At 52.8% G+C, this 23,729-nt stretch overlaps 12 protein-coding genes across 12 annotated transcripts; 4 read left to right on the plus strand and 8 right to left on the minus strand.

The window, feature by feature from the left end:
• Positions 1-163: 163 nt before the first annotated feature.
• On the minus strand, positions 164-2,627 carry FAT1_1 (long-chain fatty acid transporter fat1; the record flags this gene model as incomplete). Its single annotated transcript, XM_062910437.1, has 4 exons — positions 1,473-2,627; positions 1,108-1,410; positions 717-1,054; positions 164-656 (listed from the first exon to the last, which is right to left on the minus strand). Exons 1-4 carry the CDS (start codon positions 2,229-2,231, stop codon positions 164-166), a joined length of 1,893 nt encoding a protein of 630 aa, XP_062769333.1. The 5' UTR covers positions 2,232-2,627.
• A 284-nt stretch (positions 2,628-2,911) lies between these two features.
• On the minus strand, positions 2,912-4,006 carry QC763_213980 (uncharacterized protein; the record flags this gene model as incomplete). The annotated part of the gene is made up of 3 exons (XM_062910436.1): positions 2,912-3,305; positions 3,485-3,602; positions 3,664-4,006. The coding sequence occupies 3 exons, from the start codon at positions 4,004-4,006 to the stop codon at positions 3,275-3,277; spliced, it is 492 nt and encodes a 163-aa protein (XP_062769334.1). The 3' UTR covers positions 2,912-3,274.
• Positions 4,007-5,558: 1,552 nt separating this feature from the next.
• ARF51F (ADP-ribosylation factor 6) lies at positions 5,559-6,246 on the minus strand (the record flags this gene model as incomplete). The annotated part of the gene is made up of 3 exons (XM_062910435.1): positions 5,559-5,722; positions 5,782-5,928; positions 5,991-6,246. The coding sequence occupies 3 exons, from the start codon at positions 6,244-6,246 to the stop codon at positions 5,559-5,561; spliced, it is 567 nt and encodes a 188-aa protein (XP_062769335.1).
• A 235-nt stretch (positions 6,247-6,481) lies between these two features.
• QC763_0045090 (uncharacterized protein) lies at positions 6,482-7,005 on the minus strand (the record flags this gene model as incomplete). The annotated part of the gene is made up of 2 exons (XM_062905676.1): positions 6,482-6,532; positions 6,760-7,005. The coding sequence occupies 2 exons, from the start codon at positions 7,003-7,005 to the stop codon at positions 6,482-6,484; spliced, it is 297 nt and encodes a 98-aa protein (XP_062769336.1).
• An 81-nt stretch (positions 7,006-7,086) lies between these two features.
• On the minus strand, positions 7,087-8,235 carry QC763_213960 (uncharacterized protein; the record flags this gene model as incomplete). The annotated part of the gene is made up of 1 exon (XM_062910434.1): positions 7,087-8,235. The coding sequence occupies one exon, from the start codon at positions 8,233-8,235 to the stop codon at positions 7,087-7,089; it is 1,149 nt and encodes a 382-aa protein (XP_062769337.1).
• A 542-nt stretch (positions 8,236-8,777) lies between these two features.
• PMI1 (Mannose-6-phosphate isomerase) lies at positions 8,778-10,590 on the plus strand. Its single transcript, XM_062910433.1, has 2 exons — positions 8,778-9,169; positions 9,239-10,590. Exons 1-2 carry the CDS (start codon positions 9,026-9,028, stop codon positions 10,436-10,438), a joined length of 1,344 nt encoding a protein of 447 aa, XP_062769338.1. The 5' UTR covers positions 8,778-9,025; the 3' UTR covers positions 10,439-10,590.
• On the minus strand, positions 10,464-12,261 carry SSN3 (cyclin-dependent protein kinase). The gene is made up of 2 exons (XM_062910432.1): positions 12,038-12,261; positions 10,464-11,985 (listed from the first exon to the last, which is right to left on the minus strand). Exons 1-2 carry the CDS (start codon positions 12,219-12,221, stop codon positions 10,655-10,657), a joined length of 1,515 nt encoding a protein of 504 aa, XP_062769339.1. The 5' UTR covers positions 12,222-12,261; the 3' UTR covers positions 10,464-10,654.
• Positions 12,262-13,625: 1,364 nt separating this feature from the next.
• Positions 13,626-15,002, minus strand: ARP2_1 (Actin-related protein 2; the record flags this gene model as incomplete). The annotated part of the gene is made up of 3 exons (XM_062910431.1): positions 13,626-14,356; positions 14,432-14,851; positions 14,981-15,002. 3 exons carry the CDS (start codon positions 15,000-15,002, stop codon positions 13,626-13,628), a joined length of 1,173 nt encoding a protein of 390 aa, XP_062769340.1.
• Positions 15,003-15,285: 283 nt separating this feature from the next.
• On the plus strand, positions 15,286-16,505 carry DCG1. Its single transcript, XM_062910430.1, has 2 exons — positions 15,286-15,681; positions 15,754-16,505. Exons 1-2 carry the CDS (start codon positions 15,451-15,453, stop codon positions 16,405-16,407), a joined length of 885 nt encoding a protein of 294 aa, XP_062769341.1. The 5' UTR covers positions 15,286-15,450; the 3' UTR covers positions 16,408-16,505.
• On the minus strand, positions 15,526-18,520 carry HGT20 (Bifunctional purine biosynthesis protein PurH). The gene is made up of 2 exons (XM_062910429.1): positions 18,058-18,520; positions 15,526-17,991 (listed from the first exon to the last, which is right to left on the minus strand). Exons 1-2 carry the CDS (start codon positions 18,145-18,147, stop codon positions 16,543-16,545), a joined length of 1,539 nt encoding a protein of 512 aa, XP_062769342.1. The 5' UTR covers positions 18,148-18,520; the 3' UTR covers positions 15,526-16,542.
• A 320-nt stretch (positions 18,521-18,840) lies between these two features.
• Positions 18,841-20,410, plus strand: QC763_213900 (uncharacterized protein). Its single transcript, XM_062910428.1, has 2 exons — positions 18,841-19,795; positions 19,858-20,410. Exons 1-2 carry the CDS (start codon positions 19,194-19,196, stop codon positions 20,213-20,215), a joined length of 960 nt encoding a protein of 319 aa, XP_062769343.1. The 5' UTR covers positions 18,841-19,193; the 3' UTR covers positions 20,216-20,410.
• An 84-nt stretch (positions 20,411-20,494) lies between these two features.
• QC763_213890 (uncharacterized protein) lies at positions 20,495-21,964 on the plus strand (the record flags this gene model as incomplete). The annotated part of the gene is made up of 1 exon (XM_062910427.1): positions 20,495-21,964. One exon carries the CDS (start codon positions 20,495-20,497, stop codon positions 21,962-21,964), a length of 1,470 nt encoding a protein of 489 aa, XP_062769344.1.
• Positions 21,965-23,729: the final 1,765 nt, after the last annotated feature.

A 23,729-nucleotide genomic window follows, 5' to 3' on the forward strand; every position in this document is an offset into this window, starting at 1 on the left:
GCATTAGTTTCATGCATGCTCTAACTTCCCCGACTGCGATTGACGTCAAAGACTTACCTGAGGAGACAGTAAAATACGGAGCCAAGCAGTAGCTCATTCCAAACGTCGTCACTCAGATACCTCACCCTGAGATTGAGAAATCTAGCTAACCAGTCGTGAATAATTACAGCTTCACCCTTCCACCCTCCAGTTCCTTCCACTGTGTCTCCCCAAATGGCTCATATGTGTCCCCCTTCAACCAAAAGAGAGCATCGCCCTGAACCTTGCTCGGGTTGACACTCTGTTGCCTTAAATGATGCTTCTGTTGCTTATTCGTGCCTGTTGTCTGCTCACCAACGCCCTTGACCACTCTCAGGAACAGAGGCACCGCATAACGGGGTAGCTTTTCCCGCGCATGTTTGGCCAAGCTAGCCATCAGCTCACGGCTCGGATTTGGACTGTCAAAGGCAATGGCTGCACAGCCTGCTCGACCGTCGTGGTTCGGTAGTTGGACACCGTAGACGTTGGATTCCAGAACATTGGGATGAAGTCCCATCGCCTGTGATACCTCGGCGGTGGACACATTTTCACTCTTCCAACGGAAAGTATCGCCGATACGGTCGGAGAAGAAGATCATGCCATCCGAGTCCCAGCGGAGCACGTCTCCAGACCGAAACCTGTGGTCATATTGGTCAATACCATGTAAACAAAAAGGATCAGGGGGCTCAGGGACTCACCATGCGTCCCCCTTTTTAAAGACGTCCCTCATGATTTTGGAGTTTGTCGCCTTCTGGTTGCCAAAATACCCCTGGAATCTCTTGTTGACGTCGTCAGCAGGCAAGCTGACCAAGAACTCGCCCACATCGCCGCTCTTCACGCGCTGGCAGAATCCAGTCTGGGGATCTCGCCAGGGCTCCTCTGTCTCATCGTCAATCTTGACAATGGCTGAACGAAGCCCGAGGAAGAGCGTGGAAAGGGCACCATATCGGCCGATGGCGCCTTTGCCAAACGCATTACGGCTCAGGTTCCAAAGCCCTAGCGCTCCTTCAGTTGCCGCATAAAACTCATAAATTGTCTAGCGGCCTGTCAGCTGGTTGTTGGCATCTGGGAGAACTCAAGAGAACTTACATCTATAGCAAACCTCTCCTTGAACTTATCCCAGACATCTGGCCGAAGTCCGTTACCGAAGGCGACTCGGACATGGTGCTTCTTGTCCAGGTTCTCTCCAGTAACGGGGTCGATCTCCGGTGGAGCAACCGTCAGGTATCGGCATGTCTCGCCCACATACTGGATAATGGTAGACTTGGTCTCGCGCACCTCTTTCCAGAACGTCTTTGTAGAAAACTTCCTGCCGATGGAGAGCGTTGCTCCAGTAAACAAGACGCTGCAGACACCCAGACACGAGGCAGAGCTGTGATAGAGAGGCATGCACTATGACTTGGGTTAGTACAGTGGGCCAAGTCTACAGAAAAAGAGAGAAGTGGGTGCCTTACCGTGTAGAAGACGTCGTCCTTCTTCATCCCAGTACCCTTGGAACACAGGCCGATGGCGGTAAAGATCTTGGCCCAACTGACCACAGCAGGCTTGGGCATGCCTGTCGTCCCACTGGTGTAGATCAAGATAGCCATGGCGACATAGTCGTCTTCCTTCCTCAGCTCATCATCGCCTCTCGTCCCCCGTACCCTCTGAACCTCCCGTTGAACATCATCTCCCGTAACGATAAACTCCATGCCCGCCATCTTCTTTCTTACATCGTCCGTCAGCGCATCAGCCACATGAGGATCAACCAACGCCAGCCTTGCTGTACTCTCCTTCAAGCAATGTGTCAAAGCCTGATCTCGCAGGTTGTAGTTGATGAAAGCCGGCTTCGCCCCGACACTCCAGATGGAAAACCACAGAATCATGAACGTGGCCGAGTTCTGGTAGTTCAAGACGACAACATCCCCCTTCTTGACTCCCTTCACCTCCCGAAGCCAGGTGCCCCACTGCAAAACATTGTCATATGTCTCCTTGTAAGTCCACGATCGGCCTTCAAAGAGCATGAACGGGCGGTTGGCAGACGAGGTGTCGAGTGCCTGCTTCTCGAGAACGTAGAAAAAGTTGATCTTTCCGGACCGGACGGCCTTGATGATGTTGATGACGGATGAACCGGCAATGCGGGCAAAAAGGAGATCGTGGGAGAGCGAGAGACGGGCGTTGAGGTAGGCCGAGCCTGCCGCCACACCTGCCGCGGTGAGAGCGAGAGAGGCCATTTTGTTTGCTATTCCCGATGATAGGTAATGAGAGGAATCCAAAATTTGGCGTGGTATAAAACGGCCGAAAGTTCAACAGCTACATCTTGACAGTGATCTACAACAATGTATACAATTAAAATGTTCTGGACTGTCCATGCTGCTATACCGGTTTAGGCAACGCGGACCCCTTTGGAACCCTTGTTTGTCGATGCCAAAGGTGAGGGGAAGCTGACAAGCTGAGAAGATACCGAGGCATCTTGTGGTCGTATGTAGTAGAGTGTGTAAGCGACAGGTATTCGACCACTTGCCCCAGGAGGGAAAGGTACGCGAGGATGTGGGGAAAGTTGGAGAGCTTCGACACGCGCCCACGTTCATGCTCTGGAAGAAAAGTTATTCGAGGCGCGACATGGCTTTGTTCTTCGTTGAAGGGTCCCACTTCCCCGCAAAACACCGTCTTGCTTGGCGGGTTCGCTACTCCGTTCCCCCCAGACTCAGGGCATGTGTGGGTGGGGAACTCGACGGTTTTGCAGCGCTAACCAGTTTCTCTGAGAACGGTGATGATAGCAGACAGCATCTTCAAAACGGTGAGTCCAGTTCACATGGAACTAACCACTATCACCTGCCTCGGTTTTGCTTTTATGTACGACAGGAATCAGCACACAGACGACCAATCATCGGTCGTAATAGACACACGGCGCTTCTTTCGTAACGAAAATCAAGTCGACGTTCTTATAAACCTCGAACTGACAAAACGAACCCGACCTGAACTCTATGGGTACGCCGTTGACGCCTATATATCTAAACCGTTGAGACCAATACCTACCGCATTAACTCACTAAGTATACGTTCTGCTGCTCGATCCACCTGTCCATGTCGACTCAGTCATGGTCACCAAGTCTCGCCTTGGTTTGTTGTAGTAAACCCTCCTGGACGACCGCTCAGTCCGTCTCGAACGACTGTAGCTTGAGTAATAGTTCCTTCGTCGCGAAGGCCTGACAGTTCGTACCAATGCACGAAGCATTGGCACTGATGCGGCCATGATGGTGACTGCTGCCTCGGCATTACCCCATATCACGAGTGTGACCCCGTCGTCTATCGACACGTCAATCTTCCCCTTCCAACGCCTTGGGACAAGAGGGAACTTACGTGGAAAATCACGACCTCCCAGCTCGGGCAGTGACGAACACTTGATGAAAGCTGACGCGGCAGCACTGCAATCAATACCTAGGCGTCAGTTCATGACGACTCGAGAATGGAGATAGGGAACCTACAAAACACCCATACTCATCGCCAACGCCACGCCAATCTTCTCTCTTGTCTGCATCTGCAAGTTCATGATAATCTTCCAGGGAATAATAGCCAGAACCAGATCCATCACACCAGAGTAAGCTGAAACACAGCGTCAGTACCACAGACAGTTCTTCAAGACCGACCGGCCAAGAAGGCATACCACTAGCAAAGATTCCATAAGTGATAACCACATTCGGGCTCCAACAAGTCCCTCTCATGAACGGATGCCACGCCTTCTCCAGCGGCGTGCACCCAACCCAAAACAGCATGGCCGACACGCCAAACAGCATGTTCATGCTCACAATGGCAAACCAGATAAACACTCTGGTCTTGCCGTGTATGCCATCGTGGATCATGAGAAGCGAGATGGCAAACGAGGTCTTGGACCAGGCTTGGCTGCAGATGGCGAGTGTGACGGTGATCTGCCCGATGAGGAACATGTCGTTGAGGTTTCCAAAGGGGATTTGCCAGACGTGCTTGCCGTAGCCGAGGTCGATGGCCATGTTGGTCGTGATGGTTGAGCCTAGCAAGGCCAACTACAGTCAGCATTGTCAGCATATCAGCAGCAGGCATGAAGAGGTAAATTGGACCGTACCCAAGCGCCAATGGCAAACCAATCATCAGTATGAAGCCTTCGATGCCGTATAAACTTGCAATAGATCCTCAAGAGCAAGAACATCAGCGAAGCACCGCACAACACCCACACCGACACCCGAGTGGTGAACCCGAGGTCATCATATCGCAGTTTTCCCGGCCCAAAGAAGAAACCTGGAAATCCTGTCCCGTTTCTTGACCTTGTCGATATGCTGATATCGTTGTCATTGGTTGAAAAGAACGGGAACGTTGCGTTGCTTATTGAAAGGTCGTCCATGGCCAAGTTCCAGCTTGTATCATAATCCAAAGTAGTCGGCGTTCAACAGTGAAGAGGTGATAGAAGACAGCTGCATCCTGACATGATGGGCAACATCAGAGGAAAAAGCGGGAAGACACGAGATGAAATGAGTATAACGAGCTTCAGGCCTAGTGAACACAGACCGCAGAGATACCGGCGATCAGACAAAGTATGAGAAAGGGCCATCGAGATAATGCGCAGGTCGACTTGGCGAGAACAGAAGCATACCACTCGGTAGTTGGGATAGGGTGTTGGTCGATCAAGCCTTTCAACATGCAGGTACCAATGGTGAAACGTATGCGGGGGATGTCAAGCACCAACGTTCCCAAGCCCGGAATAGGAAGAGTGTGTCGATCACACAATATGGGGCAAAGGGAACAGAAGAAGCCGGATGCCAATGCTTCTCGAAAGAAGAATGAGATTGACATCCAACCTTAAAGTTAAGTCCCGAAAGGTCGAGACCGGTCTGCTAGGGTGTTTTGGTTTCGTTTTACCATTACTGTCCTGTTTTCAACAGAGGTGATGAAGTTCAATCATTTTCTCCATTGACCTACTTACTCCTATACTCTTATTCATCACGCCCATCCGTCAAACCATCCATCCATCCATCCATTTCGCATTCCTCCCTTTGAATCGCAGCTGGGTATAACTATTGCTTCGCTTCTCCTCCCCCCTCCTCCTATTGTAGCTCTTATAACGAGTTGCAAATGGTGTAAAAGGAAAAGCAGTGGTAGAACTGAAGAAAAAGGAGAGAAAACAAGGCTAGCTAGAAAACCCCCTTTTGTTGTTGGGCATTACAAAAAATGATACAAGGAGAGCGCGAGAGAGTATTTGCAGTGAACCGACCGAAAACCAAAACGCGCAACACACAAAAAAGCCAGATTATGACACACATGACCGCTCATGTCGTTCCCTCCCGATACAAGTGCAGCTCCTTCAACATCCCCAGGCTCTCATGGGGTGTCGTCTTGACAAGATACCATGGCCTCATTAATTGAGCTGATGTCCGTTTGTTTGCGTAAGCCGTCATATACTTCTGAATGGTCCGTACTCTCTTCGAGGTCAGGGGGTGGGAAGAAGGCTGAGCCGGGCCATGTCGAGATCACATCAGCACCCCTCTCTGGGCCTGATCCGTACAGCTTCATCTCCGCGTCGAACAAGGCTCATTTCCCGCCATACTTGGGCATCTTCTTGATATTATCCGATAACCAGCCGAAGCCCTCGGTCAAGCCCTCGCCATCGATGGCAATGGCAGGCTGCACGAACCAGAGCTTGTCTTTGAGTTTGGCGAGCTGGAGCTTCTCGGTAACTTCATTCGGTTTCATGGCTGTTTTCCGCGTCAGTTATCGTCGTCGGGTGCATTAGGGGAAAGCGGCCAACACATACCACCGTCAACATCCTGCTTGTTGGCAAACACCAGGAGCAAGCAATCCGCCATTTCACGATCGTTAATAATGCGATGGAGTTCTGTCCTCGCCTCGTCGATACGAGCGTGATCTGACGAGTCTACCACGAACACCAGACCCTGGGTACCTGTTCTCTGATCATCAACACGTCTTTCCCATCTCGCTAGCTAGCTGTTTGGCGCAACGTACCGCTGTAGTAATGCCTCCACAAAGGCCTAATCTTGTCCTGGCCACCAACGTCCCACATGTTGAACTTGATGTTTTTGTAGGTAAAGGTCTCCACGTTGAAGCCGACTGTGGGGATGGTGGTCATGGTCTGGTTGAGCTTGAGCTTGTAGAGAATGGTGGTCTTGCCAGCGGCATCGAGACCCAGCATGAGAATGCGCACTTCCTTGGACCCGAACAGTTTGCCAAAAAGGCTCGACATGGAAAAGGCGGCGCCCATGTTTGCGGTCTACTTTCGTAATACTTGCGCGCTTGGGAAGTGTGTGATATAGGCCGTGAGCGTCGCGTGGGTGTCGGTTTCGATATGTCGCGTCTGGTGTTGATAATTTGAGGTAAGAGACGCGCAAACGGCTGGACAGTAGTGGGGTGAGACGGAGTGGTTGTTGTTTTTGTTGTTGTTGTTGTTGTTGTTGTTGTTGTTGTTGTTGTCGCTGTTGTTGTCGCTGTTGTTCTTGTTATGGCGGATGCCAGATGAGACAGGCCGAGGGGATTCGTGGAGAGGGAGACTTGATGATGGGCGATACGGTGCTGGCGGGTCTGAATCGCGAAAGCGGAAATTGGGAAAATTAATTACTTTTAGATCGGGGCCAGGGATGGTTAGCACTGTTGCAACGACAGCGGATATGGCCGACAAGCAAACGAACAACGGTGTTAGGGGTCAAGAGTAACGGCGATGGTGGTGGCTGTTGGGAACCTAAACAAACTGAGGTGCTTCAGAAGATCGAGAACCTACCTCAGGCTCAACACCGACACCAACACTGAGGATGATCCCCTGACAGGGAAGGCAGCACCTGCAGCTTCGAAACTTTGATGCTCCAAAAGTCCAGAGGCCAGCCAACCCAAAATTTACGGCCCCTGAAACAACCAGCCAATCACTGCGCTGGCGCCCAACCATTAGCGGCCCGTGCATTCGGTTGCAAACGCTGAAAGTGTGGAGCCCTGAACCCATGTCAACGGTCAACGAGGTATCATCTTCCATTATCTATCAGATGCAGAACTTGTCAACTACTTTAGGTATTTTGCTATTGTAGAAGAGACAGCGGCACCTTCTCTCCTACAGTCAATTTCGAAAATCCACCACAAATCGGCGGTCCACCAGTTGCAACGTCACGCTGTTCTCCTCGCCCTCAAATCTCAAGCTTACTTTTCCAGTCGACGCTTCCGCGCCCATGACCTCAGCCTTGTAAAACATGGTGCTATCTGGATAGAGCGCCAACACTGTCTTTCCCTTCTCCAGCTCGGGAAGATCAGCCCCAGGTGGGGGGAGGGGGATCATACTGCTGGCACTAGTGCGATATTCAACCCTCTGGTCTGGTGGGAGGTCCGGATCAGCATCCTGCACCTTGTATCGTCGTGACTTGCCCTCGCCTAGAACTTGCTGCACCTTTCCCAACATCCACTCGGTGCTGTCCGCACTGGTGGTTGGTTTGGGCTTGAACACCACATCCTGTCCTCGTAGAAACACATTGCGTGCTCGCTGCAGCGCCGTTCCAGTTCCCAAGCCGCCATCAGGGGGAACGCTATCCGCCTTGCCTGGCGTGTCACGATCTCCTCGTGGGGGAACACTATCCCGGTTGGCAGACCTGTCGCTCCCGCCAACGCTCCCACCCAGCTTCCGGGTATGGTTGCCAGCCGGAGACGGAACCGGCGAGTCTCCAGCTCCATCAAATTCATAGACAGATCCTGGATCTTTGTCGCGGTCCTTCTCCCTTTCTCTCTCACGTTCCCTCTCCTTTTCACGCTCCCTTTCCTTTTCTCTTTGGCCCAAACCTCTCGCAGAGCTTGATCTGGCCCCACTAGAGAGCAATCCGCTGGGTCGTTCCCTGCTCCCTAAGCTCGACGTCCCGGCAGACTGGGACTCGGCGTCCTCCTTAGCCTTCACCAAGGCCCGCAGAATGGTGACGGTTTCGATGAGAGAATCAATCTGCTGCTTCGACACGTCGGCGCCCTTAACGCCACTGCGGAGCAGGGCATCCAGCTTGGCCTCTTCAGCGCCGATATCAATGGAACTGCTGTCTTTGGATGACTTGGATTTCGAAATGTACTTCTCCTGGGCTAGAATTCCTCTGAGTTCATCGTTGCTATTGTTGACTCCTTCAATCATGGTGCGCAACTCCTCTTTGATGTTTGACCAGATGGCGGCCTCTTCACCTTGGGTGCTGCCGCTGTTCCGGTTCGGCCCACGCGAGTTCCGGTTCCGAGAAGACATGCTGCGTTGATTGCGTTTCTGTGAGAATTACGATTGTGAATGATGCTGTTATGTATGTGCTACGTTCTCACCAGAAAGATCAGCTACTACTCAATATAGGGGTTCTGCCAAGCCTACATATTAGTCGGAAGCGTCGTCGGCCCTGGCGTCTATAAAATCTCAGCCTCCTGGTTGGTTTGATGTTGTCAGTTTGCTGGTTTGTTCCAACCTGCCGCACAATGTAGAATGTACGTAAGTGTGCTACTGTTTCATGAGTCAAAGATAGCAAGAAATTGGTCATCAAATCGTGATGGTCGTGGAGCAAACACGGAGGAGTATGTCAAATGGTGGAATAAGACGAGGTATCAACTGGCCAGAGAACAAGGTCGCGACCATGTGCGGTGGCAGAATGAGCCATTGCGTTTGGGCGGTGAGAGAGCTGTCATTCGATGAAGCGGGGCTGCTGTATCTCTCGGCCACTCTGCTCAAAGGCCACACGGAGGACGGGGCTGAGGGCCCCGCACTGTCTCTTTACCTTCAAGGCTCTCGACGAGGGATCCCAAGCGATGTCTTTGGTGACGTAAAACGAGGGGCTAAAGGGTGCAGCAGCTCCCACCTCGAACAGTCGCTGGAGGTACCCGACATTTGATAAATACCCAACATTGATCTGAACTAAAAGCGCGTTGGAGGTGTGCTCTGACCTGCCCGTTCTCTGCTTTGCTCCTCACCACCGCTACCGGTACCTTAGTCCAAGCACCCCATCTTGGTCCATCCCTGCCCCTCCGTTGTTATCTTGTCTCCGTCGTTCGCGATGCAGGTCCCCTTGATACGCCTCCAATGCGGGGCCAACTCCTATGACTGGGGGAAGAAGGGTAGCGACTCTGCTGCTGCCAGATTTGCAGCTGCAACCCCTTCCGACGGTTTTACCATTCAAGATGATAAGCCATATGCAGAAGTACTTTCAAGCCCTCCTGGGAGTCCAACGATGATGTTGGTGATGAGCTAACAATAGTGGCATCGGTAGCTCTGGATGGGCACACATCCATCCAACCCTTCCAAAGACCTAACCACAGGCCGCACCCTGCTCGATCTCGTCCAAGACAACCAAGCCCTCCTAGCCTCGAGCGTTGCATCCAAATATGAGAACAAGCTTCCCTTTCTCTTCAAGATCCTCTCCATCGGCAAGGCTCTATCGATTCAGGCCCATCCCAACAAGAAGCTTGCCGAGAAGCTCCACGCCCGCGACCCAAAGAACTACCCAGATGACAACCACAAGCCCGAGATGGCCATTGCCATCACTCCCTTTGAAGGGTTTTGCGGTTTCCGCCCACTAGCTGAGATCTCGCACTTCCTCGAAAACGTCCCTGCCTTGCGCCAACTGGTAGGCGACGACAAGGCCCAATCCTTCATTGACACCGTCAAGGCGAACCCCGACGACAAGACCCAAAATAAAAAGGCACTTCAGACAGTCTTTGGCGCAGTCTTGTCTGCTTCGGAGGATGACCTCGCAAAAGCAACCTCCTCCCTCGTCGAGGCTGCCTCCTCCCACGGCGCCGAGTTTGCCGCCGGCGGCGTCTCCTCCACCTCTGGCTCTGTCCTCTCCGAACTCGTAACCCGCCTCCACGGCCACTTCGGGTCCGACTACGGCCTCTTCGTCTTGTTCTTCCTCAACTTTATCAAGCTCTCCCCCGGCGAGGCTCTCTTTCTTCAAGCAGATGACATCCACGCTTATGTCTCGGGTGACATTGTCGAGTGCATGGCCTCGAGCGACAATGTCGTCCGCGCCGGCTTCACCCCCAAGTTCAAGGACGTCGACACCCTGGTGGGCATGCTGACGTACAACTATGCGCCTATTGAGGAGCAAAAGATGGAGCCGGTGGATTACCCTTATGTCACGCTCAACAGAGCGGCGTACAGTTCTGGCTCCGAGGCCAAGCTGTACGACCCCCCCATTGAGGAGTTTAGTGTAGTCAGGACGGTGCTCAGGGGGAACGGGTCAAAGGCTACGTTTGATCCGCTGGATGGGCCAAGTATTATCATTTGCACGGGCGGCAAGGGGAAGATTAGCGTTGGGCCGACTGTGAAGGAGATCAAGGAGGGGTATGTCTATTTTGTGGGCGCCACAGCGGAATGCGTGCTGGAGAGCGAGGCGGATGGAGACGAGGACGAGTTTGTCACTTTCAAGGCGTACTGCGAGGTGGAGGAGACGAGGAATGGGGCGTGACTATCTGAGTCGGCTCGACTTTGAGAGCCTGAGAGCAATCAGGAGTATCCCTAGCAAAAAACACCAACAAAATGCCTTTGATGGTCGGAATATTACTATAAACTCTGAATAAACGCTCAAACGTAAATGCCATAGATGTCATGCCTATCCCAGAAACACCACCAACTCCAGACTCCTCCTCTCCCTATAATCATTGCCCAGCCGTGGAAAAAAAAATCAGTTCTCCTTCACTCTCTTTCCCGGTCTCAGCGAATCATCCGGCAACCCGCTTCTCTTGGTCCCCGGCAGGCTCCCCGTTCGTATATCGTTATCGTCCTGACTGACCCTCCGATGAGGGTATTCCATCTTGACCCCCGCGAAGCAGTTCGCATTGATCGGATCCGGGCTTTCGGCAAAGAACGGGTGCTGGAGCGCATTGGCAGCCGTCAGTCTCTTTTCCGGGTCGTACTCCAGCAGCCCAGCCAGCAAGTTGTACCCCTGCGCGCCGAGCACCGAAAGCGAGCTCGCCCCATTGGCCTGCGCCGTCGACGAAATCTGCTGGTTGATGGTGCCGTAGTACCACTTTTCCAAGTGGGAGACGCTCGCGGCTGCGCTGTTCCCGCCTCGTCCGTGGTGGGACTGGTGATGATGGTGTGAACCATACCCGTGATGTCCGTGGTGACCTCCATGCCCACCACCGCCACCGCCTCCCAATGGCGGTGACAGCGACGGCAGCTGCGAGTACTCGGGCATGCTCGTCAGCAACGGCCACCGCTCCTTCGTCGGCAGGCCCATGACGTCCACAATCTTTTGCATCTGGTTCCGCTGAAACGGCACCGTCTTTTTCGAGTCCATTTTTGCTTCCTCCCCCTTGAAGATGGGGCGGAGAGAGAGCAGCTCGGCAAAGATGCAGCCCACGGCCCACATGTCGATCGCGGGCGTGTAGTGCCTGCTTCCCAGCAGCAGCTCGGGAGCGCGATACCAGATCGTCACTACGACTTTGTCGCCCGAGAACAAGCTGTGGAGGGGTTTGTAGAACAGGCGGGCGAGACCGAGATCGCCAATTTTCACCTCCCCCGACGACGTGACCATGATGTTGGCTGGTTTGAGATCACGGTGGAGGACCCAGTTGGTGTGCAGGTATTGGCAGCCGTTGAGGAGCTGGAACATGATGCTCTTGATGGTGTTTGGCGGGATGGGGTGCCGCGGTTGCTGGGTGTGGTGGTGGATGATTTGCAATAAGTCGTGCTCGGCGTACTCAAAGACCATGAATATGCACTTGTCCTCGAGGATGATTTCGATGAGCTTGATGACGTTGGCGTGGTTGAGTTCGGAGCAGAGGGCCATTTCTCTCACGGCGGATTGCGAGATGCCCGTGTAGGTGACCTGCTCGCCTTCCTTGTCCGGCTTGAACTTCTTGATGGCAAACTCGCCTGGTTGGCCATGGCGACCATGAGCCTTGTAGACACGGCCATAGGTGCCACTGGAAATGAAACCAATGACTTTGTACTTGTCTGTTACTCGCACTTTGCTCTGATACTGGATGGGTCCTCCCCGGTCACCTGGGTCTATTGTGAAGTGTTAGTCTTGTGTTTTGTCAAAGGTCCGATGAAAACTGACAGGATGATGTCCTTTGCTGCTGCTGCTGTTGCTGGTAGCTGACTTCAGCTCTCAAATTTCGGGCCGGGTTCATGGCGTTGACAAAATTGTTTGATCTGATATCACCAGCAGCGCTGGCAACGGCAAAAGACGGGTTGTGGTGGTTCGGAACAGCAGGGGCATAATGGTGGGGGTGCGGGTGCATAAAGGCGGCGGTCGACGACGACGTTGAAGAAGATGAGGATGAGGCTGACAGCGATGTGAGACCAGGCCTGGGGAGATCAACGCCGCCATTGGTGGTCTTGGCGACTACCACGCGCCGCGCAACAACAGCAGCAGCAGCAGCACTTCCCGCCCTCGCAACACTAAAACCGCCCCCGCCCACAGTGCTTTGTTGTTGGCCATAGGGAGTGTACTGTGAGTGTTGAAACTGCCGCTGTTGTTGTTGTTGTTGTTGTTGTTGTTGTTGTTGTTGTTGTTGTTGTTGTTGTTGTTGTTGCTGCTGCTGCTGCTGCTGCTGCTGCTGCTGCTGCTGCTGCTGCTGCTGGTTATTTTGCCGTTGCTGATGTTGATGCTGCTGCTGCTGATGTACTGGGGCCCTCTGTAGTGGGGTATATCGATTGTCCATGGCGAGCAATGCCACCTTTCTGCTCTGGACTGCCTTAAGATATCTGGCCCATGGATGGAGAACAGTGAAGTGGACACAACCAAATTAATGTCAAAATACTGTTTTTGACGCAGTGACCAACTGAAAAGACACCTATCTGGAATTTTGACAAGCAACAGGGAAGGAAGCTGGAGAGAAGGGGAGCTTGGGCTTCACAGGTCGGATAGCCACTGAGTAGGTATCAGAGAGGAGACCCAGCTTCAGCTTCCCATTTTCGTTCAAAATATCGTCTACAGAAGGGGGGCGAAATATGATGGTGCTAATAATGCTAAAGGAAAGAGACACTACCTACCTTCAAAGCCGGCCTGCACGCTCCTTTTCAAGGAGGAGCCCATGATGGAATCCTGTGACCGACGAGACGAGTCAGCAACTTCCCGGTGATCTCCCCGCGATCCTGCAGTGGGAATTTCCACCTGAATTTCAGGGACCACTGGGGGTGTTAGTGGTCAGAAAACACACCAACATACCACCCGACACAGCCTGCCGTTTGCGCTCCACCGTGGGATGCAGAATGCACCCAATTGGCGATCTGGCCGGGAAAAGGACCTTGGTTGGAGGGCGTCCAAGTTTCGTAGCGAGATTTGCCTGCTCTGCTGCTCCCGTCACCGGTGCCAACAGAAATGGCCAGGGGCACCATCAACGCGACGGGTGGTAATTTGGAGATGTTGGGGGAATTCCTGCTCGAGTTCGGGTGATGACATGAGGTTGATTTTCCAACAGATGCGTCGATAGAGTCGGGGAGGGGGGGAGATTGATAAGCTTTCTTTTTCTGCAATCATCATACCTACCTCCTGTCCGTCTTGCGTCACTCCGTCACCAATGACAAGGCTAGCTGTGGAGAGAAATGCATCCTTTTCATTCACCATGACCTTATAGAAAAAGCAAAATACGCTCGCTACTCCATACACAACAAAACCATGCCGTCGGGCCCTCCCACACCCCTTATCTCGGCCCGAGCTTCTCCAGGATTTTCGTGCCTTGCTCCTCCCACTCCTGCTTGGAAATCCACATGCTGTCCTTGTCGGCCATAATGTTGGCCAACACAGCACCACCCAAGAAAACCATGTGCCTTCTCCGCGGCGGGTCTTCTATTCTGACCTTGAACTTGTTCAACCGTTCCGGGTTCCCTTGCAACACTCTTGTGAGCCAAAGCTGCTTCAACTCCTTCTCAAGGCGAGAGGGAAGACCAGGGTACATGCTGCTGCCACCCGACAATACAATAGCCTTGAAGAGGGAGGATCGGACATCCACATCGGCGGCTTGGATGGTGTTGAACAGGAATTCGGCGATACCCGGCTGGTCGCAGTCGACGAGATGGGGCTGGAACAGACACTCGGGGGCCTCGAATCTCTCGGATCCAACACGGATCACACGGCCGTCAGGAAGTGTGTAGCTTTCAACCAACACCGTCGTGTCTTCGCTCAATCGCTTATCCAGCTCGAGGTCATAAGAGACATAGCAGAGCTTCTCCTTCATCTGGCGGACCGTTTCGAAATCGGCGGTACGGTTGAGGGCATAGCCTCGGCGCGTCAGCAGCGCAATCAGGTTGCGGGTAACGTCGCGACCTGCAACATCGAGGCGGCGCGTGAGATGGTTGAGGACGACGGACTCGTAGACAGGAACAATATGCGTAACGCCATCGCCGGAATCAACAACAACACCGGAGCTGAGACCTATTTCCCCCCTCCCATGTTAGCTAGCCCCTTGCATGGTGCGTAAGCCGTAGTCAGGGGTAAACATAAACATACCCTGAGCATAAAGCGCCAGAACAGCTTGAATAGCCACATACACCCCCCCAAACTCGTAGCGCTCAAACATGACCTGGCACATCTGCTCCCTGTTCCTCAGCGGGTTGAGCGGTGGTTCGGTGAGCAGGATCTTGCGGCCCCGGGTATCAACCTTCATTTTTTCGTAAAAGGTGTAATCCCAGAGATGCTGCATGTCGTCCCACTTCTTCACGATACCGTTCTCCATTGGGTACGAAACTTGCAGCATGGTGCGGGCGGCAGCAGCCTCGTCACCACACATGATATCCTTGATAACCATATCGCTGCCTCCTTGCTCCTCGGTACGCAGGATGGGCCGGCCGACGATGGATGGGTATTGAAACTCGGGGAAATTCTGGGCGGCATAGCCGACTTTGAGAAAGCCTGTGCCGCCATCGAGAACTGTGAAAATAAAGGCGAATGGTGGTCAGTCGAGGGATCATGGTTGATAGCTATGTCGAGCTGCCTAGCTTGGGCGTCGAGCAACTGGCAGTGCCAACCAGGCTACGCGGTTTCTGGAATTGAACTTGCCTATTGGAGCTTCGTTCGCCATCTTGACTCTCCTGCACTTTATGGATGAGCCGAGAAATCGAATTTGATGGTGGTGTGTGTCCTCAAAAAAGCTGGAAGGGGTGCGCAATGGAGCTGTCGGTCAAGTCGGTGTTGATGATGCTTGGTTGCTTGCGCGGCGGAGACGTTGATGGTGGGGTTGGCTGCCAGGAGGTCCTCGGGTGTCTGGCTGCGGTGAGGCTGGCACTGGCCGCCAGCAAGGAAGGGGGCCCCACAGCATCCAACTGTGGCTTGGCCCATGACAGGACAGACAGGGGAGCAGGGGTCGCTTCATCAGGAGGCACACGTGATACCCCGCATTGGCACCACTCACTCCTCTCCATCGATTGGAGGGACCGATTGTCGGCGGCTTCCGTCGTTGGCTAGTAGATATACCGTTTCGTCTGCAGGTGATGTATTTGACTTGACCCTCCCATTCTCTCTGGATCCAAATGGGAAATTTTACTCAACACGAATCTCTACATCTCGCCGGGGCTGTCATTCTACGAATTCATCTAGACTTTGGTAACCATCTCGATATATCTAGAGATTACGATACCACAGCCACCATGTCAACCGCTTTTGTTAGACGCACCACCAAGATCCTGATCTTGAACCCCAACTCCTCTGCATCCATGACCAATGGGGTTGAGGAGGCCATCCGGGGTATAAATCTACCTTTGGTATGTGCATGTCACTTGACCTATGTTCATGGAGTATACCGCGTGCCCAAATCTCTAACAGTGCAGAACCAGTCGACCGAGATTTACACCTACACAGCACCACCAGCATCTCCAGCATCCATCAACGACGGTGATGACGTGCAGCAGAGCGCAGACGTTGTTCTGCGCAACCTCCAAGAGACGGGCATCCTCAAGGAATATGATGCCGTACTGGTTGCTTGCTATTCCGTGCACCCTCTGGTCCATTTCATCCAGGAAAACTGGCCCCATCTTGCTGTGACGGGCATTTTTGAAGCGAGCATCGTAACGTCGCTGTCACTGCTGCCCTACCAAGACAATTGGGGCATCGTCACGACCGGGAAGTTCTGGGAGAAGCACCTGTCTGACGGCGTGCACCACTTCGTTGGAAGTGAAAACAGCAACAGCAGATTTGCCGGTGTCGAGACCACTGGTCTGAATGCTGGGGATTTCCACGGTGGCGTTGATCCTGTCGTGGTTCGACAAAAGCTATGCGAAGCTACGAAGAGACTGCTGGACCGTGGCGTGCAGGCTGTAGTCATGGGTTGCGCGGGAATGGCTGGTCTGGAGGACATCATCAGGTCAGTTGCCACTGAAGGGCGTGGTGAAGAGGCTGGAAAGAAGTTGCTTGTCATCGATGGTGTCAAGGCTGGGGTTGGCTTGCTTGAACAAATGGTCCGCAACAAGCGCATGTTCCAAAGATCGTAACAAAGTTGTTCAAATGTTAGTCTAGGTAGCGGGGGAAAAAAGGAAAATTGCAGATATAAAGCAAACTAAATGCCCAGACTCCAAACTCCCAACTTGCTTGCCATACCTATACCTATGGTCCATTGCTATATCCAATCAGTCGACCCTTCTCGTACGGCCCCAGACTTCGTCTGCATCCTTCCGCCCGCGAGTTTCGGGAACACGGCCGCTCACAAATGCGGCCCATAGAAGGGCAAATCCTGCAAAGATAAAGTACACCCAACCGGCACCACCAAACGCATCGTTCAACGCAGCGTTGACAATGGGGAACAAGTACGCCACGAGGAAGGTAGCCACGTAGCTTGCACCCAGAGCCCAGCTTTGCGTCGCCCCCACAGCCTCCGGGCCCACGAGCTCAGAGGCCATGATGAACGGGACTGGGCCTAGGCCGACAGCGAAGAAGGCCACAAAAAATAAGACGGCAATGGCAGACAAGATCTTGACGTCGAAATGGATCGCAAGAGCCAGGGCTAAAGAGCTAGTACCTTGTCCCATAATGGAAGTCAGCAGGCAGGTCTTGCGTCCAAAACGATCGGGAAGAGGAGAAGCAGCCATAGTTACGCCGAGGTTGATGATGGAGATGACGATGGTGAGCAAAGCGGAGCTGATGGGGAGAAGGTCCTTGAGCAGCGAAACGGAGTACATGATGATGGAGTTGATGCCGCACAGTTGCTGGGCGAACATGATACCTACAACCGCAATGATGGCGGGCCTGGTGAAGGGATCACGAAGGACTTGTAGAAACCCAAGATGTACCCGAGGGGAGTGCTGGGCACCAGCTGATGGCGTCAAGAGTCCAGAGGCGTCTGCCGAGGTGCTTTCATTGCTGACAAGCAGCGCTTCCTCCTCACTAGTTGGCTTGCTGGCCCCTTGGCCCCAACTTTCCACTTCCTCATCAATGTTGCTAACCCTGCCGCGAATGCGCTGCAGAACACGCCGAGCGTGGGTGACGTCGCCCTTGGCACTAGCAGTCCAAGCTGGGCTTTCGGGGAGAAGAGCCAAACCAAGACCTTGAGCAAGAGCAATGATAACGCCGGTGCCCATAATCCATCGCCAAGCACTTCCATAACTCAGGAAGAAGCCCAGAGTTTGAGTGAACAAAATACCGACGTTGATGCTGATTTGGGTGAAGGCGCCAAAGAAACCTCTCTGTGTTGGTGGTGCCACTTCACTGATGTACAAGGGAACGATGACAGTGCTGGCACCGGCCCCAACACCCGTGAGAAAACGACCAATGATCATGGTGGGAACAGAGCCTGCAGAGGTTTCGACGATGGATCCAAGCAAGTAAAAGGCGGCCGTCAATTGCATGGGGAGCTTGCGCCCGCGTGCCGACGTAAAAGGGCCGGAAGTGAGGGCGCCGAGAAGGCCGCCGACGGTGAAGACGGCCGAGATGGCGGCAAAGTCGGAACGGCTCATGGGAATACAGTCCACAACATCGTCGGATGAGCTACTCTTGGTAATAACAAGAGAGGCCAGCTGCTGAAGCGCCGAAATGCTTTTCTTTTGGCAGGTGATAACATCTTCAGGTGCGTTGAGCTCAGCCTATGGAGATGATGAGAATGGTCAGTAACTCGGTTTGATGTAGCTTACAACGTCAAAAGAGCTTACCAAGTGAAAGCCAAACTGGAGGGGCCCAAGGGTAGCAATCAGTATCAGTATCACCAAGAAGGGCGTGACTTCGTGGAGAGCGGACGCCATGGTGCCACAAGAATACGGGCGAGGGTATCCAAGAGGTTTGGTGTGCTCTCTGATTGTAATATAGGAGGATTCTTCTGCTAACTGGGGCACATGGTGCGACGAGGATAGTGATGGCGTTCAAGCAACCCAGCTGCGATGGTTGTTTGGGTTGGGATGTCGTGGTCCAGACCGCTGCTGACAGCTGGAGCTCTAGAAGCAAGGGACGGGAAACTGGGGAAGTGGGGCGAAGACCCAGGGCTGTCCCGGCTGAATGGTGCAGGAACAGGGGCTTCGATACTGGTTTAATTGCATACAGTGTCTAAATGCATATCCCACGCTTCCATCACCACTCCATCCTTCGAAGTGTCGAAATTGAGGTACCTATGTATGCCCACGAGGTAAAATTCCAATCTCCAGATGATCCATATAAGCTTGTCTCCAGAATCACACAGCGAGGTGGACTGGGGATATCTACATCTACGAACTTTCCGCCAACATCGCGACTTGTTTGCTGTAAATTTGTTAGTTTTCTTCGGCAATTGACGGCTTAGATGATTGCTAATGCTCCGATATAAAGTAAGGCTCAACTCCATTCCGTCGCGCTGCGAGCTTCCGCCTAAAAGCCGACGTTGCTCAGCTCAGCAGCTTGCATGCTCGACGTCATTTCTCACATGGAAAAGAGTCTGCCTCGTATGCTGCTGCAAGGCCCGTATCTGGAGAGGCAGCACTGCTTCATACGAAAAGTGAAACCGAGGAAGAGCAAGGGATAATAACACAATGCTCATCATCGTTTGCTGTGTCCTCCGATGGCACCGGGAGCCTGGTGGATCATGAGTCGGCAGGGGTTGCCGAGGCCGGTTCTTCACGGGAAGGCGGGGCATCCGGTAGGTAGTAGTTTTGCTGCATCTCGAAACGAACGAAATGAGGGGCCCGATTGACGTGCGCCTTTCACCGTTCACATATAAAGCTGTAGAAAGCCGCACCCTCTTCGAAAAGGCATCTCCAGAAACACAATATCAACCGTAGCCTTGAGATATACATTGTAGGACACAAAGTAATCCTCCATCATGACTTTCACACCAACCCGAATTTTGATCTTTGGCGGGACCGGCACCATCGGCTCCTACATCACGACGTCCCTGCTCCGTGCCCAGCCCCGGTTCCCTCAAATCACGCTCTTCACCTCCCCCGGGACCGCCGAAAAGAAGGCATCTCAGATCGCGAAATGGAAGTCGGATGGTCTCTCGGTCATTGTTGGTGACCTAACTTCATCCGCCGACGTCAAGTCCGCATATCAGTCTTCTCAAGCAGACACAGTCATCTCAGCAGTTGGGCGCGGAGGTCTTCAGCACCAGATCGAACTGCTGCGTCTGGCTGAGGAGTCCAACACTGTCCAGTGGTTCTTGCCGAGCGAGTATGGCACTGATATTGAGCACAACGACAAGAGCCCTGATGAGAAGCCCCACCAGTTGAAGCTCAAGGTGCGGAAATACATTAGAGCCGAGCTAAGGAGGGTCAAGGTGACATATGTGGTCACTGGGCCATATTTCGATATGTGGGTTGACACGGCTCCTGGTCTGGAGTCTGCTGGTGGCTTCAAGCCTGAGGAGAAGAAGGCGTGGATTATTGAGGATGGAGAGGGCAAAATTGGCTTTTGCACCATGTGGGAGTAAGTCTTTTTCTATCTTTCTCGCTATCAATTGAGAACATCCAACTAACAAGGTGAATCAGTGTGGGCAAGTTCGTTGTTGGAACACTCCGTCATCCCGAGGAGTCTTTTGGGAAGGCCCTCAAGGTCCAAAGCTTCATTGTTTCACCCAACGAAGTTCTGGCCGAGTATGAGAAGCAGACTGGCGCCAAGTGGGAGGTCACCAAGACGCCCCTGGATGACCTCAAATCTTTGGAAACTGACTTGTGGGAAAAAGGCAATCCTAGGGCGACCAGTGCCACACTCCGACGGATCTGGGCTGAAGGGGGGACTTTGTATGAAAAGAACGACAATGATGTGTTGAATGTAGAAGGTTTGGATTCCTTGGCAGATGCTGTGAAGCACGCGCTCGTAGGAGGGTACAAGGCCGATACCTTTTAGGTTACTAGTACCAATATCTTACGAAATGAGAGGAAGTCTAATGAGCATTCTTGTTCTAAGTGGTGGGAGGGTATGGAAGCGTAATTGATTAGATAGCGGGGTCTCGTATGGCCCCACTACTAATGCACGTTTCTTATTGGTCATTGAGTCCATCAGTCGCTCCCGGCAGGCACTGTCAATAATTTTCTTCGACGCAGGAAACTTTTGAATGAATTGATAACGAAGAGCTGTAGACTCGCGACATCCTCGTCGCAAACCACCCACACCGCAGCATTCACCATGTCTGCCACTCTTGATGAGGGCGCCCAGCCCGTAACAATCCCAGACAGCCAAAAAGTCGAAAAGAAGCACAAAAGGTCCAAGTCGGAAAAGAAACGCTCGAGAGACGAGGACGACGCCGCCGTTGTGGAAGAAACCCCCCGCAAATCCAAAAAGACCAAAAATGGAGATCTCGAGTTGCCCGTGAGGCTAGGGTCGCAAGCTGCGGCGGATGAACCCTCGAAAAAGAAGAAGAAGAAGAAGGATCAACTTGGAAATGGCGAGGCGCAAACTGACGAGGTAGTGGTCGACGAGGAAAAGTCGTCCCGCAAGAAGTCGAGCAAGTCCAAGAAGGAGCCCAAGGAAGAGCCTGAAGATGCCATGCAGATCGACACTCCAGAGAAGTCCAAATCGGAAAAGAAGCGCAAGGAGAAGAAATCGAAAAAGGACAACCTAGAAACAGAAGCAAACGTTGACGGGCAGGAAAAGAAGAAGAAGAAAAAGAGCAAGGACAAGACCGGGACTGAGACTGAGACACCGACCCAGGCTTCACACGAGGTTGCCACCGAACTCCCAAGCAGCGACTCTGAATATCCATTCTTCACCCAAACCGTTTCCCTCTACGTGCCCTTCTACCCTATTGGCTTCGACAAGCCCCTCACCAACGTTGCTGCGCAGCATCTCGACCCCCTCTTGAATCACTACTCGCCACTTTTGCGCGGCGTCCTCCTCAGCTACTCTAATCTCAACCTCTCCGAGCGCCCCGCCAAGGCGAGTATCACCAACCCACCCACCGACGAGACTCCCGCTTGGCTGCACTCAGTCGACGAGTATGCCGTAGGCTTCGGCTGGCTCACTTTTGACGCCCAGCTGTTCGTGCCATCGCGAGGCAAGTGGATGGAGGGTGTGGTGCAGCTCCAGAGCGAAGGCCACATTGGCGTGGTGTGCTGGAACAAGTTCAACGCAAGCATCGAAGCAAAGCGTCTCCCGCAAGGCTGGAAATGGGTTGACATCTCCAAGGACGATCCGTTTGCCAGGTCGAACAGCAGCCAACCAGAGACGGACGAGAATGGCGAGGAGAAAGAAGGTCAACAGCAAGAGGAGGAGGATATCCTAGATGGGGAGGAGCTGCAGGTGGTTGAGCAGATGCACACAACAGGTTACTGGGTCAATGAGAAGGGCCGCAAAGTCGGAGGCAAGCTCCGCTTCCGCATCATGAACTTTGACGTCGGCCAGGCGGGAGACTATGGGTATCTCAGCATTGAGGGCACATGTCTGGAACTGGACGAGGAGCGCGCTTTGGCAAAGGAGGAGCGCGAGTACGAGAAGAGGCGGCGGAACAATCAAAACCCGAGCGGGCTCCTCAAGCCGCTATCAAGGCGGGTGCCCGAGTTCAGCATGACCAAGTTTGGCAAGGACGACGAGGAGGAAGATGGCACCAAAAAGACTGTCTTGTACAAGGCCAGTCGCCCAGGAACGCCCGATGATTAGGTATGGTCTGGCCTGACAATATCGGGTTCGGTACAGTTGACTTCTTCGCCATTATCTGCCTGCAGCTCGAGGTCAGCTAGGAGTCCAGGATTCTGCTGAGGCATGCATGTTCAACATGTCATCTAGAGTTTATGTTTGAGTTGTCTTGGCGCTGGAAGATACAGGGTTTGCATGGCAGGGCTCTCAAAACGGGTGTCGCATATAGTAATATTTTTGTGGTTATTCAGCTTTTGAAACTTTTAATATTTGAGTCCGGCTGCGTGACGCGTGGCCGAGGTATTGGCACAACCAGCATGCTCTCGGTCATTACTGTTTGGAATGGGCACACAACCATTGAGTGGCGGTGGCAGAGAGGCTGTCTACAGTTCCCCTTTATCCGGCCATCCGGATGCAATACATATCAAGACTTTATCCACATACCTCCTGCAGAACTACTCCATCGGTTGTTTACACCCCACGGCTCGGGCTTGATGGAAACGGCTTAAAATAGCGACGGCTTGAGATTGCTGGGTTGTGCTGTTTCCCTATAGTTGTTCGTGTGTGAAGATGCCCCGGATCTTGGGCCTAGTGTCCTGGCATTAGGTGCTTGTTTGGTTGTGTAGATATGCTGGTAAACTGACCCTGCACCAGCTGGGCTGAGGTCACCCAGTATGACAACAGGCAGTGATTCACTGGACAGTTGGAATAACTAATAACTGCAGCATTCAATGTAAGGTATTGTGAATTGAGAATTCGGTGACCGGGGTAAACCGGTGACATCAGTTGATGAGAGGGCACTGGGTGGGCTTCATGGTTTCTGGACTCTGGTTACCTTATCGGGTTGCCTTTACCTTTTTCATGTCCCAGGCGGAGGGGTCCGGCACATCTGTCGGTGAATACATTGCAGAACAATTGGCTTTTTTCCCGACTAACAATAGCACAAAACGCCCCATGCTGCCAGACCTCGCTTACGGCCCACCCTCTCAGGGTAATATGGGAGAGATAGCAAAACCTGGGCCCTGGATATTGGGTATGATCTCGGCGGTCATTGGGAAGGAGCCCGGGATATGTAGATGAGAAGTAGGTAAGTATATAGCTGAAGCATGTAATCCAGGATTCCGTCAGAGTTGTCTCCTCAGGATTCTACTATCACGCAAACCAACATGCATACATCGTTCCTTCTCTCATTTCTTGCCCTCTCAGGGGCAACGGTGGCGCAACGAGGCCGGCCAACGACATTCTTCACAGCTCCCTCTCCTTCAAGTACTCCGCGTCCGGGTGCAACACAGTCCTTGTATGGACAGTGCGGCGGACAAAACTGGACTGGTCCAAGAATCTGTCCATCGGGGGCTTACTGCAAGAACGATGGAAAGTAAGTGCATGAGAAAGAATTCACCTAAACAGAGCGGAGGATACTGACAGCTACTACAGCATGTGGTACGAGCAGTGTGTGGCCATTGAAACCTCTACCAGGCCTTCAGGCAACCCTGCGGTCACTACTAAAACTATAACGACGGTGATCACCATTGGTGGTCCTACCCCAACGGTTGTGTCGACTCGGGTCACATACTTGACTCCAAGACCGTCGTCTACTACGCCTTCGGTGGTGACGATAACCTTGGTACCGGATGATCCATGTGATCACGAGATTTGGTGCTGATAGGGGCTTAATGGAGGAAAGGGGGTCCTGTTTCTTGGGTATCTTGAAGTTGATATTGACATCTCTGAAATGATACCAGAAGAATATCACACTTGTTACTAACATTGTTTTGTTTGTTTCCATGGA

The sequence above is a fragment of the Podospora pseudopauciseta genome (assembly GCF_035222475.1).
Source record: "Podospora pseudopauciseta strain CBS 411.78 chromosome 2 map unlocalized CBS411.78m_2, whole genome shotgun sequence".
NCBI classification, from domain to species: domain Eukaryota; kingdom Fungi; phylum Ascomycota; class Sordariomycetes; order Sordariales; family Podosporaceae; genus Podospora; species Podospora pseudopauciseta.

Excerpts from the sequence above, each read along its gene's own strand:
- PMI1 (XM_062910433.1), top strand. The coding sequence starts at position 9,026 with ATGCAGGTCCCCTTGATACGCCTCCAATGCGGGGCCAACTCCTATGAC. Across the intron at positions 9,170-9,238 it reads ATGATAAGCCATATGCAGAA|CTCTGGATGGGCACACATCC; the intron begins GTACTTTCAAGC and ends TGGCATCGGTAG.
- SSN3 (XM_062910432.1), bottom strand. The coding sequence starts at position 12,221 with ATGCACCCGCACCCCCACCATTATGCCCCTGCTGTTCCGAACCACCAC. Across the intron at positions 11,986-12,037 it reads GCAGCAAAGGACATCATCCT|ACCCAGGTGACCGGGGAGGA; the intron begins GTCAGTTTTCAT and ends ACTTCACAATAG.
- DCG1 (XM_062910430.1), top strand. The coding sequence starts at position 15,451 with ATGGGAAATTTTACTCAACACGAATCTCTACATCTCGCCGGGGCTGTC. Across the intron at positions 15,682-15,753 it reads GGGGTATAAATCTACCTTTG|TCGACCGAGATTTACACCTA; the intron begins GTATGTGCATGT and ends GTGCAGAACCAG.
- HGT20 (XM_062910429.1), bottom strand. The coding sequence starts at position 18,147 with ATGGCGTCCGCTCTCCACGAAGTCACGCCCTTCTTGGTGATACTGATA. Across the intron at positions 17,992-18,057 it reads TCCAGTTTGGCTTTCACTTG|GCTGAGCTCAACGCACCTGA; the intron begins GTAAGCTCTTTT and ends TCATCTCCATAG.
- QC763_213900 (XM_062910428.1), top strand. The coding sequence starts at position 19,194 with ATGACTTTCACACCAACCCGAATTTTGATCTTTGGCGGGACCGGCACC. Across the intron at positions 19,796-19,857 it reads GGCTTTTGCACCATGTGGGA|TGTGGGCAAGTTCGTTGTTG; the intron begins GTAAGTCTTTTT and ends AAGGTGAATCAG.